General features: G+C 41.3%; 1 protein-coding gene across 1 annotated transcript in view; it reads right to left on the bottom strand.

Moving 5' to 3' along the window:
- LOC309692480 (protein O-mannosyl-transferase TMTC2-like) overlaps positions 1–9950 on the bottom strand; it is a 68703-nt gene extending 58753 nt beyond the window's left edge. Inside the window, exon 1 of the mRNA XM_082511031.1 lies at positions 9511–9950. Coding sequence (XP_082367157.1) covers positions 9511–9593 — 83 coding nt within the window. The 5' untranslated portion in view covers positions 9594–9950. The remainder of the gene's footprint in view (positions 1–9510) is intronic.
- Positions 9951–15541: the final 5591 nt, after the last annotated feature.

The following is a 15541-nucleotide window of genomic DNA, read 5'->3' as shown; positions in this document are numbered from 1 at the left end:
AAAACAAACCCTTCCACATCCATGAACACATCCTTTTAAGATTGTGATCAATGTTGGGATTTGGTTCAGACTCACTTTTCAATGTGTATTGAAACACGACTGCTTTGTCAAGTGCAGGGAAAAAAAAGAGAGAAAAAAGGCATGTTTGAGTTACTGTCCTGACAGCTGTTCTGGGCTAGAAAAAACTCAACGGTCACTGAAAAATGATACACAATGGCTATTGATTACAAATGGTAGAAAGAGTGACCGTGTGATCCCCGGCTTCGGTTTGGTTTTGTATTACCCCCCAACTGCCACGACTTGTTTTGAAGTCCACCTCACAGCGTAAAGAGGGAATGTGGATGCTCACTCCTAAGTAATCCAATGCCACAGAAAAAGTGCCTTGCTTACAAAGAAAAGTTTAGTGCCCTGTGGTAGAAATTCAACCCCATGCTGCTGAACACAGTGATGAAGGGTCTCAGATTAAGAGGATACACGCATTTGGACAGATTATAAATTTAAGACAAGGTTTTCACCACTTTATCTACAAACCTGAGAGTTCCGTCCTACCAAATCTAGCATAAGTGCCACATGACAAATCTGTGCCTTTGGTATGTGTATTGTGCAGAGGGCTGGCAATCTTGTAAGCAGAGTTGTCAGTGGCTACCACTGTTTTGGGATACGCATATGGTGTGTACACAGGGAGGGTCGTGGGACTGAGGTTTGGCGGTCCTGTCTTGGCAGAAAGGCGGGGCGACTGCGGCCTGTGGAGCACAAAGGCCAGCCAAGGGTTACTGCAGCAGCCTCAACCAGCCTCATGCATCGCTGGGATCTGATGGGACAAGGAGGGACAACCTAAAAATAACAAATCCATCTCTTTTGTGTGTCTCTGTATTGGGTGCAAGCATGATACAAATATTAGGTGTTCCTTAATAGCTTTGAAAAAGGCACTGAGAAATGTACTGACGGTTTTTTAACATGTTTGCAACAAGCAGATATGTTTATCACCGATTTACCTGCCAGTTTACTATCTGCTTAATTTTTTTGACCTATGAAATGCAAGAAATGCCAATATCAGTTAGCAAAAACTCAGCAACACTAGTAAACCTAAAGACGTTTAGTTTATCATTACACTGGGGAAAGAATACATTAGTTTCTTACTATTGAAAAATCAGATTAGTTGAGGATTTGACATTTTTGCCTTTAAAAAAACAACAACAACCATGACCTAAATGCTGTATGTGAATTGATTAATGATTTTAAACAAAAGTTTATTTCATTAATGACCAGAATTCTACCAAAAGCAAATTTGTGGAGTAATGTATTAACAAAATAACAGTGCAAGTGTTTTTCTCAGAAGAACATGTCAGTTCAGAATAAATAAATGAGAGAAGGCTGAAGCGGACTGGATATGTTTATGATAGTAGGGTAAACTTTTCAGTTAGAAAATGCTGGCGACTGTGTGCAGTCTTGAGAACCAACTCGAGTGGAAAGTAGCATTTATCAAGGGAGTTCCACCATACAAATCTGTGTGTAACAGACAACATGTACAATGTGCAGAACACAAAACATTGTTTACTGTCAGATCCCAAACCATCTGTGTGGTATTAAAGTTATTGTTACTGTACCACATGCGTAAATGTGTGCACTGCTGTAGACTGTGAAACTGAATTTAATCTGTGCCCTGGGGCTGGTGTCGCACATCCCACAATAAGAAAGCCTTGCCTTTGTAAAACCTAGCTTTGTTTGGTATGAATATCCAACAGTATGTCAGAAAAGCTTAAAAGGTCCACTTAGTCCACTTAGGATTGAGGCCTTATCACAAACAAGTAGCACAGCACTGCAGGAAAAGTATGAGAGATTGAGGCTGTAGTCACACAATCCCAGAAACTATATAGCTTTTTACAGTTTTGCTAGCAAGTAACTGGTGAATGTTTGCAAAGATGTTTACCATACAAATTACAAGCTATTGCAAGGAGCTAGCAACAGCAAGCAACCTCCCACAACCACTCCTCAACTGGTTGGGAAACACACATTTTTCCCCTAGTTACCAGTCGTTATTCAGGGTGCCTGACCAGTCTCTTGGCCAGGGCTCTAACAACTGCTTTCACAGCAACTGCCAGAAACTTCTCACATCCACTCGCATCTAGCTGAAAAATACATTTTTTTCTGGTTGCCAGGCAATTGCTAAATGGTCTTTAGGCCTGTGTGACTAGCGCTTTCAACGTAGAGGACCCGGGAACACAGTTCATACAACATCACTTAATGAGGAGGCAGGAATTGTGACCCATTTAAGATAAACTAGTATCACGCAAATGGAGCTGTTTGCATTGTTGTGTGCATTTGCGTAGTGTAACCTTGAAACTGAAGATTTAAAAGGAAACTTAATCTTCACCTTACAACTCTACAATGACAACTTTAAATCAATAAAACCTCTCATAAGATGGTTCTGATCAACAGAAAATGTCTCAGTGCCCCTTTGTTATGAAGAAAAATCTCTGCAAGTGGTTTTATTTAAGAGTTGGGAGTTCGCCTTGTAATCGGAAGGTTGCTCGGTCGTTGTGTCCTTGGGCAAGACACTTCACCCGTTGCCTACTGGTGGTGGTCAGAGGGCCCGGTGGCGCCAGTGTCCGGCAGCCTCGCCTCTGTCAGTGCGCCCCAGGGTGGCTGTGGCTACAATGTAGCTTGCCATCACCAGTGTGTGAATGTGTGTGTGAATGGGTGGATGACTGGATATGTAAAGCGCTTTGGGGTCCTTAGGGACTAGTAAAGCGCTATATAAATACAGGCCATTTACCATTTTACCATTACTCCTGTAAAAGCTTTGAGCTCATGCCATTTCAAGGAGATTGGCCTTGATATTTCATTCTCTGTCTTCAGCTGATCTATTGCCATTTGTTCCCTTAAACGTGGAGCTAGACAACCACTATAGGGGAAATCTAATTCACCCCATTCAACTTCCTGACTTCTCCAAGCCTTCATTTTTGGCCTGAAAACAGTTTTGAAGCCACAATATCTTAAAGGTCGACCACTAAGTGCTTACGTTGACTAAATCTGCAAGTAATCAAGATGAGACTCCTTCCCCTGCCTTCCTATTGTTTTAATGATAGTCTGAGGTCTCCATCCCAAGTGTAAGGAGTCTGCAGAAACAAGACATCAATGGCAACACTTCTTAAAGCTAGGGAGCAAAAACATATGTGAATGGTTATTGGGTGCATATGATGGTGACACATTACCAGAAAAGATTTTTTTTCACCACGAAACCACACTTTTCATGAGGTCTGCCCATTTCTCCTCGAAAGCACAAATCCTTTAGTACGCAAATCTGGTTAAAAGTTCCTTGCCTCAAAACTATCTCAAATTACTGTTCATAAAGACCCTTTTTCATCAGTTATCCTTACCACACTTTAATTCTGTCTTCAGGCATTTTACACTCAAAACTCTTCCTGACAGACACAGGCCGTTTCACCTCAGCTGGATTACTTGCTCCACACATAGTTCAGAAAAAGAGACTTTGTTCAATCATTTGATTAGCTTTCCTCTTGCCTCAATATTTAGCATCTCCAAGCACATACTGTAACTTAAACAGCCTCAACGCAACTAGGGCAGATGTTTTAGATAATTATTCCACTAGAGGCAACGGGATTCCTGGCAGCATTTAATATGGTGGGCTGAAACTGATCACAACGAGCCTCAACCCATAAGAGATAATAATTATGAGCCGTTATGATAAACAGATTTGATCGAGAGGTGACAGGGGGCATTTGGTTAGAAATGACTTTTTTGTGCAATGTGCTAATTATAATTTTTCATTTCCTCAGCCTCAAAAATAAGTTATTCCAAAACATTAAATTTTTTCTTACCGTTTCAGTCATGATACCATGTGTCACCACATCCGCGGTGGTGGATATTTTAATGAGGTATTTCAGTAATGGGTAATGTAACAGCACACGAAAGAAGTTTTTCTTCAATGCTTTTTGCCAAATAGGCTCTGTAAGACCTGGTTATCATTTTTTGAAAATATTTGTGTGGAAATGTCTTCAATGTGCATTATTTTTTAAAAGTGAGGAGGAGGTGACTTTTCTGTTTGTAACATAAAGTCCAGCTGTATGCATCTACGGAAAACTGCCCCTTAACTCCTTTGATCCATGTCCCCAGTAGAACTTCCTGATGAGGTTAGGGTCTTAATCATTGCTTTAAAGCATTTTTGAATACAGCATGATGTTTATTTTGTAAAACTACAATCCCATTAGCTTCACAAAGAACAATACAGCAGGCTCTACTGTGAGAAGTCGCAACTATATACAGCGTAAAAGGTAGATGTAGCAACCATGACATCACCCACTGGTTTCTAAAGTCCTGTTTTGAAGCCTCAAAGTCTTTTTGCAACCACAACTATCACCATCTGGTGGCCCTCGGAGAAAAACCAGGTTTAAGGCACTTCTGACCTGCATACATGTTCTACTGTTAATGTACACTATCACATGAGCGTGTGACATCTGGTTTCAAAAGGTTAAGACAGAAAAAGTGAAATACCTGCTGCTGAAAACTAAATATAAAAGAGGAGAGTTTTGGGGTTTTTTTTGCCTCCCACTACCTACGGTTTGGAGCTATTTTGGAAAAACAAAGCATTCTGTCTCCTTTAGATCCTCCTTTTAGTCTGGCTTTCATAGAGCTCACTGTGGCTGCTTCTATATACAGATCCTCTTGCAGTTCTCTTAGCCAGGGTGTGCCACAAGGTTCTGTTTTGGGGCCTTCATTGTTTATGCACCGACTTTCATAGGTGCTTAAGATTATATATAAAGTTGGAAGGCTTAACAATGGGGAAACATAAATCCTTGTTTGTGCTCTGAACAGATTTGAGCCTCAGGTAATATAAACTCTTGTCCCCTTTGCACGGTTACCAAATCTTTTATCAGGAACCTTGGGGTGACTTTTGACTCTGCTGTTACTTTGGATGTTAATGTTACATTTCTGGTTAACTTTAAACTTTCAGAGGTCTGCATGGAAGAGCACCAGCATACATCAGTGAACTTTTACATCCACACATTCCCTTAGGTCATGTGATCGGGGCATGCTGGCTGTGCAGCATACAAGGCCGAGATCTAAAGGAGATAGAGCTTTTGCAACAGTGGCCTCCAGACCCTGGAACTTTCTCCCACTGAGCTTAAGATCTGTGGACTCAGTGGTCTCTTAAAGGTTACTGATATAAAAACTATGTAACCATCAGTATTTGCATAGTTTAAGGATTTTTTTGTTTGTTTGTTTGATTTTTTTGCTTTAGCAAGAGCTTGACTGAGTTTTGATATTGTCTATGTCTTCTACAAATCCTAGAAATTTAGTAGTCAAGTAGAACTACACAATCATCAGTACTCAGTTTGACACCAAAACAAAACGATTATCCCTGAACACAAACTCCTATACTGAAAATTTAAGTAACAAAATTAGACAGAAGTGAAACATAATGAAATGTTAGTAGGCTGCTCATTGACCAGCCTAACACTACTGTGAGGTATAAAGTTAGTCACATTAAATTACCTCAAGGCTGATTTTTACAACGGCAATACCAGATGTCTCAAGCAAAAGGGTAACATAAATTTTTAGGGTAATAAAAGAAGGACAGAACATTGGATATTGTTTAATGCTGAAGTTTTTAAACAGATCTAGATGCTGGTCTATTAGATACATTGCTAATATTAGAAGTATTTCGTCCCTTTGTCTGAGTAAAGGTATTGCAAATACCAGTTCTGGCAACATCCCTACTATGTTCAGTAACAGACTGGCTAGGGCGTGCCTCCCTCCCCCCTCCCCTCAAAAAATAACCTGTAGAACATGTAACTGTTAGATCCAGTTAGACTCAGGTAACCTATCTTGTTTACATTATGTTTATGTTTGAGCTGATAGAAAAATATTACAACAGAAAAAAAATGGCTATATGGCAGCTGTACAGAAGACAAAAGAAATACTTGAAAACTTTTTGTGTAGTTAACTCCTGATTCAGTCTGCTGTTGAGCACATAGACATGTAAAATCCTTACTATTAAGTGAGCATGCTTCCACAACGTGACTACATACAGAAGGAAGCAAGAAAAGCAGGATTTTCTGGATTTGATTCTGTTTTCTCTGAAAGTGCACAAGGCAGTTTTGTTTGTTTTAGTAAGTGTTCCACAGTGCTAAGCAATGTGTGCATCATTAACATACATAATCCATTAGCACTTCAATTCAAAGCTATATGGTTTGAACTATGATGAAAGGGTGCTCCTAAAAGGCAATCTCATCTTGATGCATTTATTGGTTAACCACAAAACCCGAGCTAGAAAAGGAGCAGATGCTGCAACTAACAGACTCTGTGATCCTCAGTCTTCACTGTGCCACTTCTTTTGACTCACTATATGTGTGGTATATTTAATTAGCGCTGAAAATATGGAGATTTTTACAGTGCACTTTTCAGGACCACGTTGTGCCATACAACAAAATCCATACATAGCCAAACTTGTGCAGCCCCGGGAGATGAAACTGTTTGGCTAAAACAAAGAAGGAAGATGTTTTCACTTCAATCCCCTTGGGGACCGTAATGCACTTCTGAGCTGAACAGAGGGTCTGTGACGTTACTGGGGTCACAGATGTTTCTTGGAGACACTGAAAGCCACTTAGCATGCATTTCATTTCTCTCCTCATTCATTTATCTCTTGTCCTTGCCTCACATTTGGCATCCGCTGAATAATGCCATCTAAGTGAAGACATCCATTCAGCCACTTGATCCATTAGTCAAAAGGTGTGGTTATAAAATCAATATTATTGAGATGTCAGAATTACACGGAGCCACATTTGTCAAAGCTGCGATGATGGGTATTCAAAGGAAAGTTCAGAGGTTATGGTGAATACATTTTCCAATCTATTACCAAATCTCTCACGCAATCAATCTGACAAATACAAACATCACCACTATGGACATTTTGTTTTTTATGGATGAAACCATAGATGAAAAGTCTGCCCTTACATTTGGCTAAACCCAAGGAAAGCCCTACAGTAAAAGAAGTCTTGATCTTTTTCCCTGAGTCAAATATGGCCTGGCTCAACTCCCCTCCCAGCTCCCGTAAAACTTAGTCATTTCACACGCAGAGGCTTTTCATTGTGATTACCACTGGCCAAGAGACTTCTTGGCCAGGCCCTGAGCAATGCCCAGGAAAAACACTTGACATGATTGAAAAAGCAGAGACACGCCATAACATCCCCACAACTCGGAGTGCCTGAATTGAGAGGTTTTATCTGCTTCAGCATCTTGTGTAGGATGCTAGGAGCTGCATGTGACATGTAATGAGAATTTGATTAGAGAGTTAAAGGTAAGATAAGATCACGTAAGCTCCCTACCAGGGGACAAACAAACTTGACTACAACCAAATCAGTCTTTGCAGAGAGCTCCGTACCAGAACGATTAGTTGAACTCTCCTCCACTTCAATCCTTCTCCCACCTTAACCTTTTGCTCATAACTCTCGTTCAAACCCTGAGGGAAGAGACCGGGAGCGCACGACTCTTGACCCCAAGAGAGGACTCCGTTTGATGAACGACCAGGGAATGTCAGACCTCTGATTGGTATTCAGCCTCCTCCATCTGAAAGCACTGAACCAAAACACCAGTTCTTGTCCCCCAGAGTGTAAATTACCATGGTGACTTTGATAAATACACAATGTTGGGTGGGGGAGATACTGAACTTTCACTGACGGGATGAAGAGCAAGCGTAGGCTGGAGTGGGCAGAGCAGTTCCCCTGGATAATCTTTCACCGACTGGCTTTTTGACAACCTTGCAATGCCGTGCAGACAAAGCCGATGGCCACAGAACCTCTGGGCATTTTTACAGGGGGATACTTGGCGAGGTGCGATGTAACTGAAGATAGAATACGAAATTTATTCCTACCACCACTCGCACGTTTCTGTGCTGCGTCACCTCCTTTTTCTTCACTCCGTCCTACTCAAACACAGCACACAGAGGGGTCACCGATGGTGCTGAAAAGTGAAAGTGGGGGGATATTTTGACTTTTAAGGGCTGTCCATAGATGCTAGCCAGGCAGCAACCTTTCTGACTGAGCTGTGGCTGAATAAGGGAGGGAGCCTGCTCTCGGTCTGTTCATGCTTTTAATCCACAGAGAAACCTACCGCATACCTTGCATATCAGCAGCTTCGCCCCATGATTCAACACTTGATAATGGAAGATGAATTGATATCAGGATTCACAGAGCCAAGCTCTCTTTATGGCCATATACAGTATTTCAAGGTCAGTGGGGAACTATCTGTCCAGATGTTCTTTTTCAAAGGAGCCCAGCTGTGCTGCAACTCCCAGGCATTTACATTACAAATTGGCGATTCTAACAAGCACAGATGCATTGCGAGCACACCCACTCCCTGAAATGTACCACATTTTTCTCTTTTGTACATGCCTAGTGTCACCTAATCTGATCTTCTGCATTTTGTTGAGCCCCTTATGCTTATGGAACCATCTATCTTACTGGTTTGCGCACATCTTTTTTCCTTTTTTACTTCTCAGACTGTATGAAGACAATAAAGACCAATTGCAGTTTCTCCAGAACTAGGAGAATTATGTTTTACAGCATTAAAAAACGAACATTTGGGCTCTTGGCTGTTAATTGGATATAGTGTATAAAATAGGTGAATATTTGTCAGCGTTTTATAGGCTAAACAATAGAGGAGTCAATGGAAAAAATAATGAGCAGATAAATCTTGCTGATGCAGATATCCCTAAACATAAGACTTCTGTATGTTTGCTTTACAGTGATCATAACTTTGAGTCCTGTTTTGTCCACCTTTACATTTTACAGTAGATCCCTGTCCATCTCTGTCCAGAGGTTCTCTCTAATCGCTCTTCCATAGCTATTAAAATGCTGGCATGTTTATTCAGCTGTTTGCAAAATCACTCCCGGTTTAAATTAGCCTTATTCCCCGGAGAGTAGGGCATTGTTAGAACAAGCATGAGTGCAACACAAAGAGCATCAGAAGCAGTGCATGTGCATGCAGGCGAGGGGACCAGGGCTGCTATCGGTTCACAACGTGTTGAACTTGAGCTGTGAGGTTCCTTACTGTGGAAATAAACCCCGCGTCTCTGTGGACTTTAATCATGTCCATCATACTTAAGAATTATTTGTGGGGCTAAACACAGAACATTAAGACGTACACTTAGTCATGAGGCTATATGAACTCAAGAGCAGCTCAAGTTATATGAACGCACAGTTGAGCACAGTAGATGCTTTAGGAATATTACAACATTTATTTAACGCTTGGGTTTTAGTGCACTCCCACCCCCTCACTCTGTCTTTGTGTCTTGCCTTAAGCCGACAAATAAGCGGTGATTCATCACAGGCTACAGACAAAAGCACATGCAAACATGCGGACAGGAGCAACGACCCGTCCCTCTCCGCTTCCCTTCCGTGCCGACGTACCCGGAGGAGATGACAAGTGTAGGAGCGGGCTGTGATGTTGTTGGCAGCGGCGCTGCTACGCTCTGTAGGCGAAACCTACCTGTCATCGTAGCAGAAATCTGCGTCCAGCGTGTTCAGATAGAGACCCACAGCCACGGCGGTGCACACGAGCTCCGTGATCATCTCTCAAAACCAAAGTGGGAGAGGAACCGGGATAGAAATGATTGGAATCAGGTCCCCTCGTCTCTCTGTTTGTGTGTGTCTCTCTCTCTGAAGTCTCTGTTATTATGCTCTCAATTCAGCCGCTCGGCAGCAGAGCTCTACAGGCAACGCAGGGCATTTTCCCGTGTCATGCAAAGTGTGTCAAAGTTTCCCTTATCACCCTCTAACCCATTGTGCTGTGAAACGCGTCAAGCCTGGAGAAGTGGAGGTGCAGCTGTCGCCCGGTCCGGCTCGGAACGGTGCGCATTTCTGTGCTGCGGTGCCTTCAGTGTGAGCATCTCCCTGCCTTGGCACTGGAGAGAGCAGAGCGGGGAGACGCATGTGGTTTTCAGGGAGGGTGAGCATGCGCAATGGGCTCTGCATTGGCGAGAAAAGGGAGAAAAGGTGGCGAGTGAAGTAAGGATTTGTGGTTTTGCGTGTTACTGATGGGCTACACTGCAAATCAATTATAAACAGGGAGTCATGCATGAAATGGTAGTTGCAGATTGTTGCCATGACAAGATTATATTTTTGATTTCATGGCACGGAATCCAATTTTAACCAAAAATGAGGAACAGACTTCCATAGGTCAGGACCTCTGTATTCTTCTAGTGTGGCACGGTAAATATTATTAGTCTAAAATATGACATGGTGTTACAATGATGTAACTGTGAGCTGGAAAACAAACCTTTGGGGAGTAAAAACACACAAAAAAAACCAATATTAAAATAAAAGAAAGCTTTGGTTGCCGAACAAGTGCCACTCTCTGGAGCTAAAATAGGATGCAAACATCAAAGTGTAGTTCCTCCAGTTGCCACTTGATGATCCTAAAGCTAATCAGTTTCTATAGATTCACATTTTAAAATGTCACACTAAAGCTGTGAAATTTACATGTTTTTAGCCTGGGTTTGGTCTTCATAGCCAATTTGCCTCTTTAATACAGTTTTTAAGTTACTCTTGAATTTTTCTGTAGCTTAAAATTAGAGCCAAAGCAGCTTTGATTGACCACTGTGCTGACACAGCTGATCGCTAACCTTAGCTCATAGCTCACCACTTCACCTTCTAATTTTTGACACTAAGAAGCAAACATGTCAGTTGCCAAACTGTTACCACTGAGACTTTGAAATGCAGAGCACAGAGACTGAAATCACAATGGCCATGAGTATCTTTTGTGTCCACATGGTGTATCTGAAATAGGATTTGAATGGTTGAAATTCAGGTTGCTGCGGTGGTCTTCATGTGACTTTAGAAGGGAGAATGGTGACCATCAACCCTTAGCCCCCTTAGGGATTCAGTAGCTCTGCTGCGATCCTACTGGTGGAGGATAGAGGCGAATTCACACAAGGTTGCTTTGAATGATTTTTTAATTCCACAGTTCTATCGTGTTTGAAGCGGTCTTCTCTAACCAAGGATGAGAGGTAGATAAACAGTGCCTCCATCCAAAGGGAACAAATGGTTGCTGTATTGTTTGAGTATGAAAATTTAGATTATTATATTTTATGGCTTCTGCCATCACCAGCTTTCTGGTAGCACTGCCGCTTCACCGAGTTCGATACTTCCTGGGCCCTTCCTGTGTGTAGTTTGCATGTTGCATTTACATGCAAACCACATGCATTTTCTCCAGGCACTCAGGATTCCTCCCAAAGCCAAAAGACATGCATTTTAGACAGTTTGATTGTAAATTGGCTGTAAAATGTTGGTGAGACATAGATAAACTGCTACAGATTTAATTGTAAGGTGAATATGGCTTATAGTGTAAACCATTGTGAGTGGTTAGTAAGACTAGAAACGTGCCATGTGAGTCAAAGAAAAGTACACTGAAGCTGTTCCTGTGGCATGTTTCGGCCCAATGTGATAGTAACACACACTGTATTGTCTTTTCCTTTACTTTGTCAGTAGTTTTTACCTTTTACTGATTTTTCTGTTTCAACATGTTTTGCCTAATATGAAAATATATAATTTGTATATATTCAAACGCCATTCTCATGCTGCAAGGGGATAACAGATAATAATTTCTTAGCACTTTCTCATCAGGCATATGTTGCCTAATGACTGCAAACTGGTGGAAGCCTCAGGCCCTTTTTCTTTGAAATTCTATTTAAATTTAACTCTGGGAAGCTGAGATGGGAAGCCACTCCCACTGCAGGCGTCACATTAGCTTCTTTCTTACTCCAAATTGAAAATATTGATTAATTTGCAACACCAACCCCCCACTGTCTCTATGGAGAAGCGTTACTGAGAGAGTAGGTGTGATTGATTAACTACTGTACCTCACCCTATGGTGAGCACGCATAATAGTTTGGAAACGCTTTTGGCCCCGCTGACTACCAGCTGGACAAACGCCTGTCCCACAGTTGGGGATCCAAGACGATAAATCCAGGGCAGAGCAGCGGAGAAAGAAAAACAGATGGCTGGAGGAGGATGTATAGAACATACGGGCACTGGCTGACAATGGCTGAGACAGTGACAAAAAATTCAGGGTGGAAGTAAGAGAGACATTTGTACCAGTGACCCTAATTCTGAGCAGGACTTGACCTCCACCTCATGGAACTTGTCTGCTGGATTATTTAGGAGACCTGAGACTTATGTTGATGTTTTTCCTCTTCTAAAGTATTCATCAGTGTCAAGAGGTAACAAATGAGAGTTGGTGTTGGGCTGTTGGAAGAGATTTGATCTATTTAACAGTTTATGAATGAGACAAGCTCAAAATATATCCCTTTTTTATGTTAGTCATTATAGATAAGGAGTCTTGTGAATGATCATTGTCACAAGCTATACTCAAACAAACACATGCTAGGAGGCAAACACAAAGATGAACACTGTGCCCTCTGTCTGCCCCAAAGGGACAAGGAGATGCTCTGTATGGGAGAAGCCCGCACAAGTAATTAAGGGATTAGTAACGGAAAAAATCAGGAAAAAATATTCCAGGGGAAAGAATAAACAGCTCCAGGGCAAAACAAACACATTGAAGGGAATAAGTGTTTACTCCCTCAGACTGATTACCTGCAACCCTCTTACCGTGTTGGCTCGTAACGAACATATTCCGTGCTCTTTTGGTGTAAACAGCCAAGAATCCTAAACAAAAACATCCTATTTTGGTTTCAGATGCCGGCCTGAAAGGTCACTCGAGGCCTCAGTAAGTGGAGGATGAGGAGTCTTTTGAGCATTCAGTGCATTTGCCATAATTGATTAATGTATTTTTCCTTCTTTCATTTCCTGTTTGCTTTCTGTTTTGGGGGGAAGTGGCAATCATTTTTAAAGCTTATAATTTAAAACGTATGTGTTTGATCATTAAAACCAGATTTTGTTTTGCTCATGGAAAAAGCTAATGCTCGCATACTGAATATGATATGCATCCAGACTTGTTTTTGCATGATTCTTCACAATGAACATTATGTTTGTTGTTGATTAGCATAAAGACAGCATGGCTCTGTCCTAAGCCAACAAACCTAACCTGCCACTATCTCCAAAGGTCACATGTTGTGAATTATTTATTGTATTCAAAGCTACGGTTTTACACTGGGGTGTGCATTAAACTATTTCTTGTGTACAAGCAGTAACCTTATATTTCCAGGGGTTTTACCATCTGCCTCTCACTACTGTGTGCTCACTACTCCTAATAGCGTCATTATACAAGTGCACAGGTTAAATAAATATGTTCTTTAGCAGTTCACAAAGCAAATCTTAAGTAAAGTAAAAGGCAAAACTGACAACAGGGCAAATATTAAATGCCACAACTATGTCCACTTCCTCATCCCTTTTAGCCCTACAGAGCAAGTAATGGTAATTTCCACATGCTATTCACTCCGGAACCACTGCTTCTTCCCCTGAAGCAGATTGACATCACACAGGAAAAAGATAATCACAGCTGGAAGGACCAGGCCTCACAGAAATAGCACACTCGTGGTATTAATATCAACATTGAAGCTTGGCAACCGAAAATCAGAACCTCAGATCAAACCCACCCTGGTTTGTGGAACATCCGCAAAAGCCTTCACGTCCTAATTCAGGAAGATCAGAAATATCATTTTGTCTTGAATAAGTGTGAGCACGATTATTGTTTTGGCTTGGGCAGTAAATTAAAGTAGATAAGTTAATGAGGTTTTGTTATTTGACATTTACTTTTAAATCAAGATAATGGTTGACTGAAGTTGGCTTGAATAGTGGTTAAAAATGTCACTGGATTGTGTTCTTTTTGTAAAAAAAATAAAACCTGTATTAAATAAAAAAGTTGCCCTAATGTGAGGATAATGAAAACACTCATGTGTAGTACAGTATTAGTATCTTAGAGTATTTTATTGAACAGCATTGAGCTTCTGTGCTCATAGCCACTCTGTGTATTTGAGCGTATATACACTCACAGGCCACTTTGTTGGATACTACCTCACTGGGCTGGACCCCCTTCTGTCTTAGTGGGATCCAGCCCAGAAGTGCCTTTATTCTTTATGGCACAGGTTCAACAGGGTGCTGGAAACATTCCTCAGAGATTTTGGTCACTTTGACACAATAAGATTATGCAGTTGCTCCAGATTTATCAGTTTCACACTCATAATGTGAATCTTCTGGCGCACAACATCCCAAAGGTGCTCTATTAGATTAAGATCTGGTGACTGTGGGGGCTGTTTTAGTGCACTGCTATGTTCAGTATATTAGTTTGTGCTGGTTTGAGCTTTGCGACATGGTCCATGATCCACGATTTTCATGTTGTTTATGCCATATTCGGACCTTAGCATCCAAATGTCAGAGCAGACGATGTTTCTGTTAAACTTCTGCCTCACTTTCATGTTCTTACCTGACAGGACTCGTTTCTGGTGTGGCCTTCTGCTCCTGTGGCCCATCTGCTGCAAAGTTTGATGTGCTATGAGTTCAGAGCAGTTCTTCTGCATACCTTAGTTGTAACGAGTAATTATTAGAGTTAGTCTGGCCATTTTCCTCTGACCTCTGACATCGACAAGATATGTCCACCCAGAGAACTGCTTTTCACTGGATATTTCTCTTATTTTGAGTATTCTTCGTCAACTCCAGAGATGATTGTGTGGGAAAATCCCAGTAGATAATGTTTTGATGGTTTTGATAATGTCACATTTAATGCACTGAGTTACTACCATGTGATTGTCTGATTATTTATTTACTTGCAACAAGCAGTTGAACTGGTGAACCTAATAAAGTGGATGTCGCTGTAAAAGAACATTACTGCCCTTTAATAATATATATATAAGACAAACTGTTGTGTAACACTGACTTTGGACTTTCTGCTGACCACACGTAACAGCGTTTCTTTTTTTTCTCTATTTTTTCATGACTTAGCAGATGTTTTAAATCAGTCTAATTTGCTATTAATCTGGATACCATTCCAAGGGAGCGGGCAAGATGAATGGAAAATATGAATCAGAACGACAAGAACTGTTTTTCAAAGGATGTGATGACTGTGTTTCACACTGAAAACATCATTTGTCCATTCTCTCTTAAGTGGTTCTTCACGGCGACGCTATTTGGAGCGGCGAGTCAAACATTTACATAGTTTGACATCCCTGTTTACACTTCCACAGATAAATCTCTGACAGGTGAATGCGTTTTGGTCCACGTGCGTCTTCAGAGAATGTATCTGCAGAGGCCGGAGGTGATAACAATAAAAAACAAGCCGCGTGTTTCCAGCGCAACGTCCAGCTGAATCTCTTTATTTCCACAAGCCTGCCGTCATATGCGGCGACAAGGTGGTTTGTGACTGGCACGCAATCTCCCAAAAGTCCCCTGTTTCTGTTTAGGTAAAAGACAGCACCACAACAACCGATTCTTTAGATGGAACATATTAAAATAACAGCAGAGACCTAATCTTAATTCGCAATCTGGTATTTTAGAAATGACTACTTGAAGTAGTCATGCTATCTCTGATAAAGTTCAGCACTTCCCTTTGACATTGTATCCTTTAA

Source organism: Aulonocara stuartgranti (genome assembly GCF_965226115.1).
Source record: "Aulonocara stuartgranti genome assembly, chromosome: 17".
Lineage (NCBI taxonomy): Eukaryota > Metazoa > Chordata > Actinopteri > Cichliformes > Cichlidae > Aulonocara > Aulonocara stuartgranti.
Note: the sequence above shows the minus strand (reverse complement) of the source record. Positions and strands in the feature narration are given on the sequence as shown.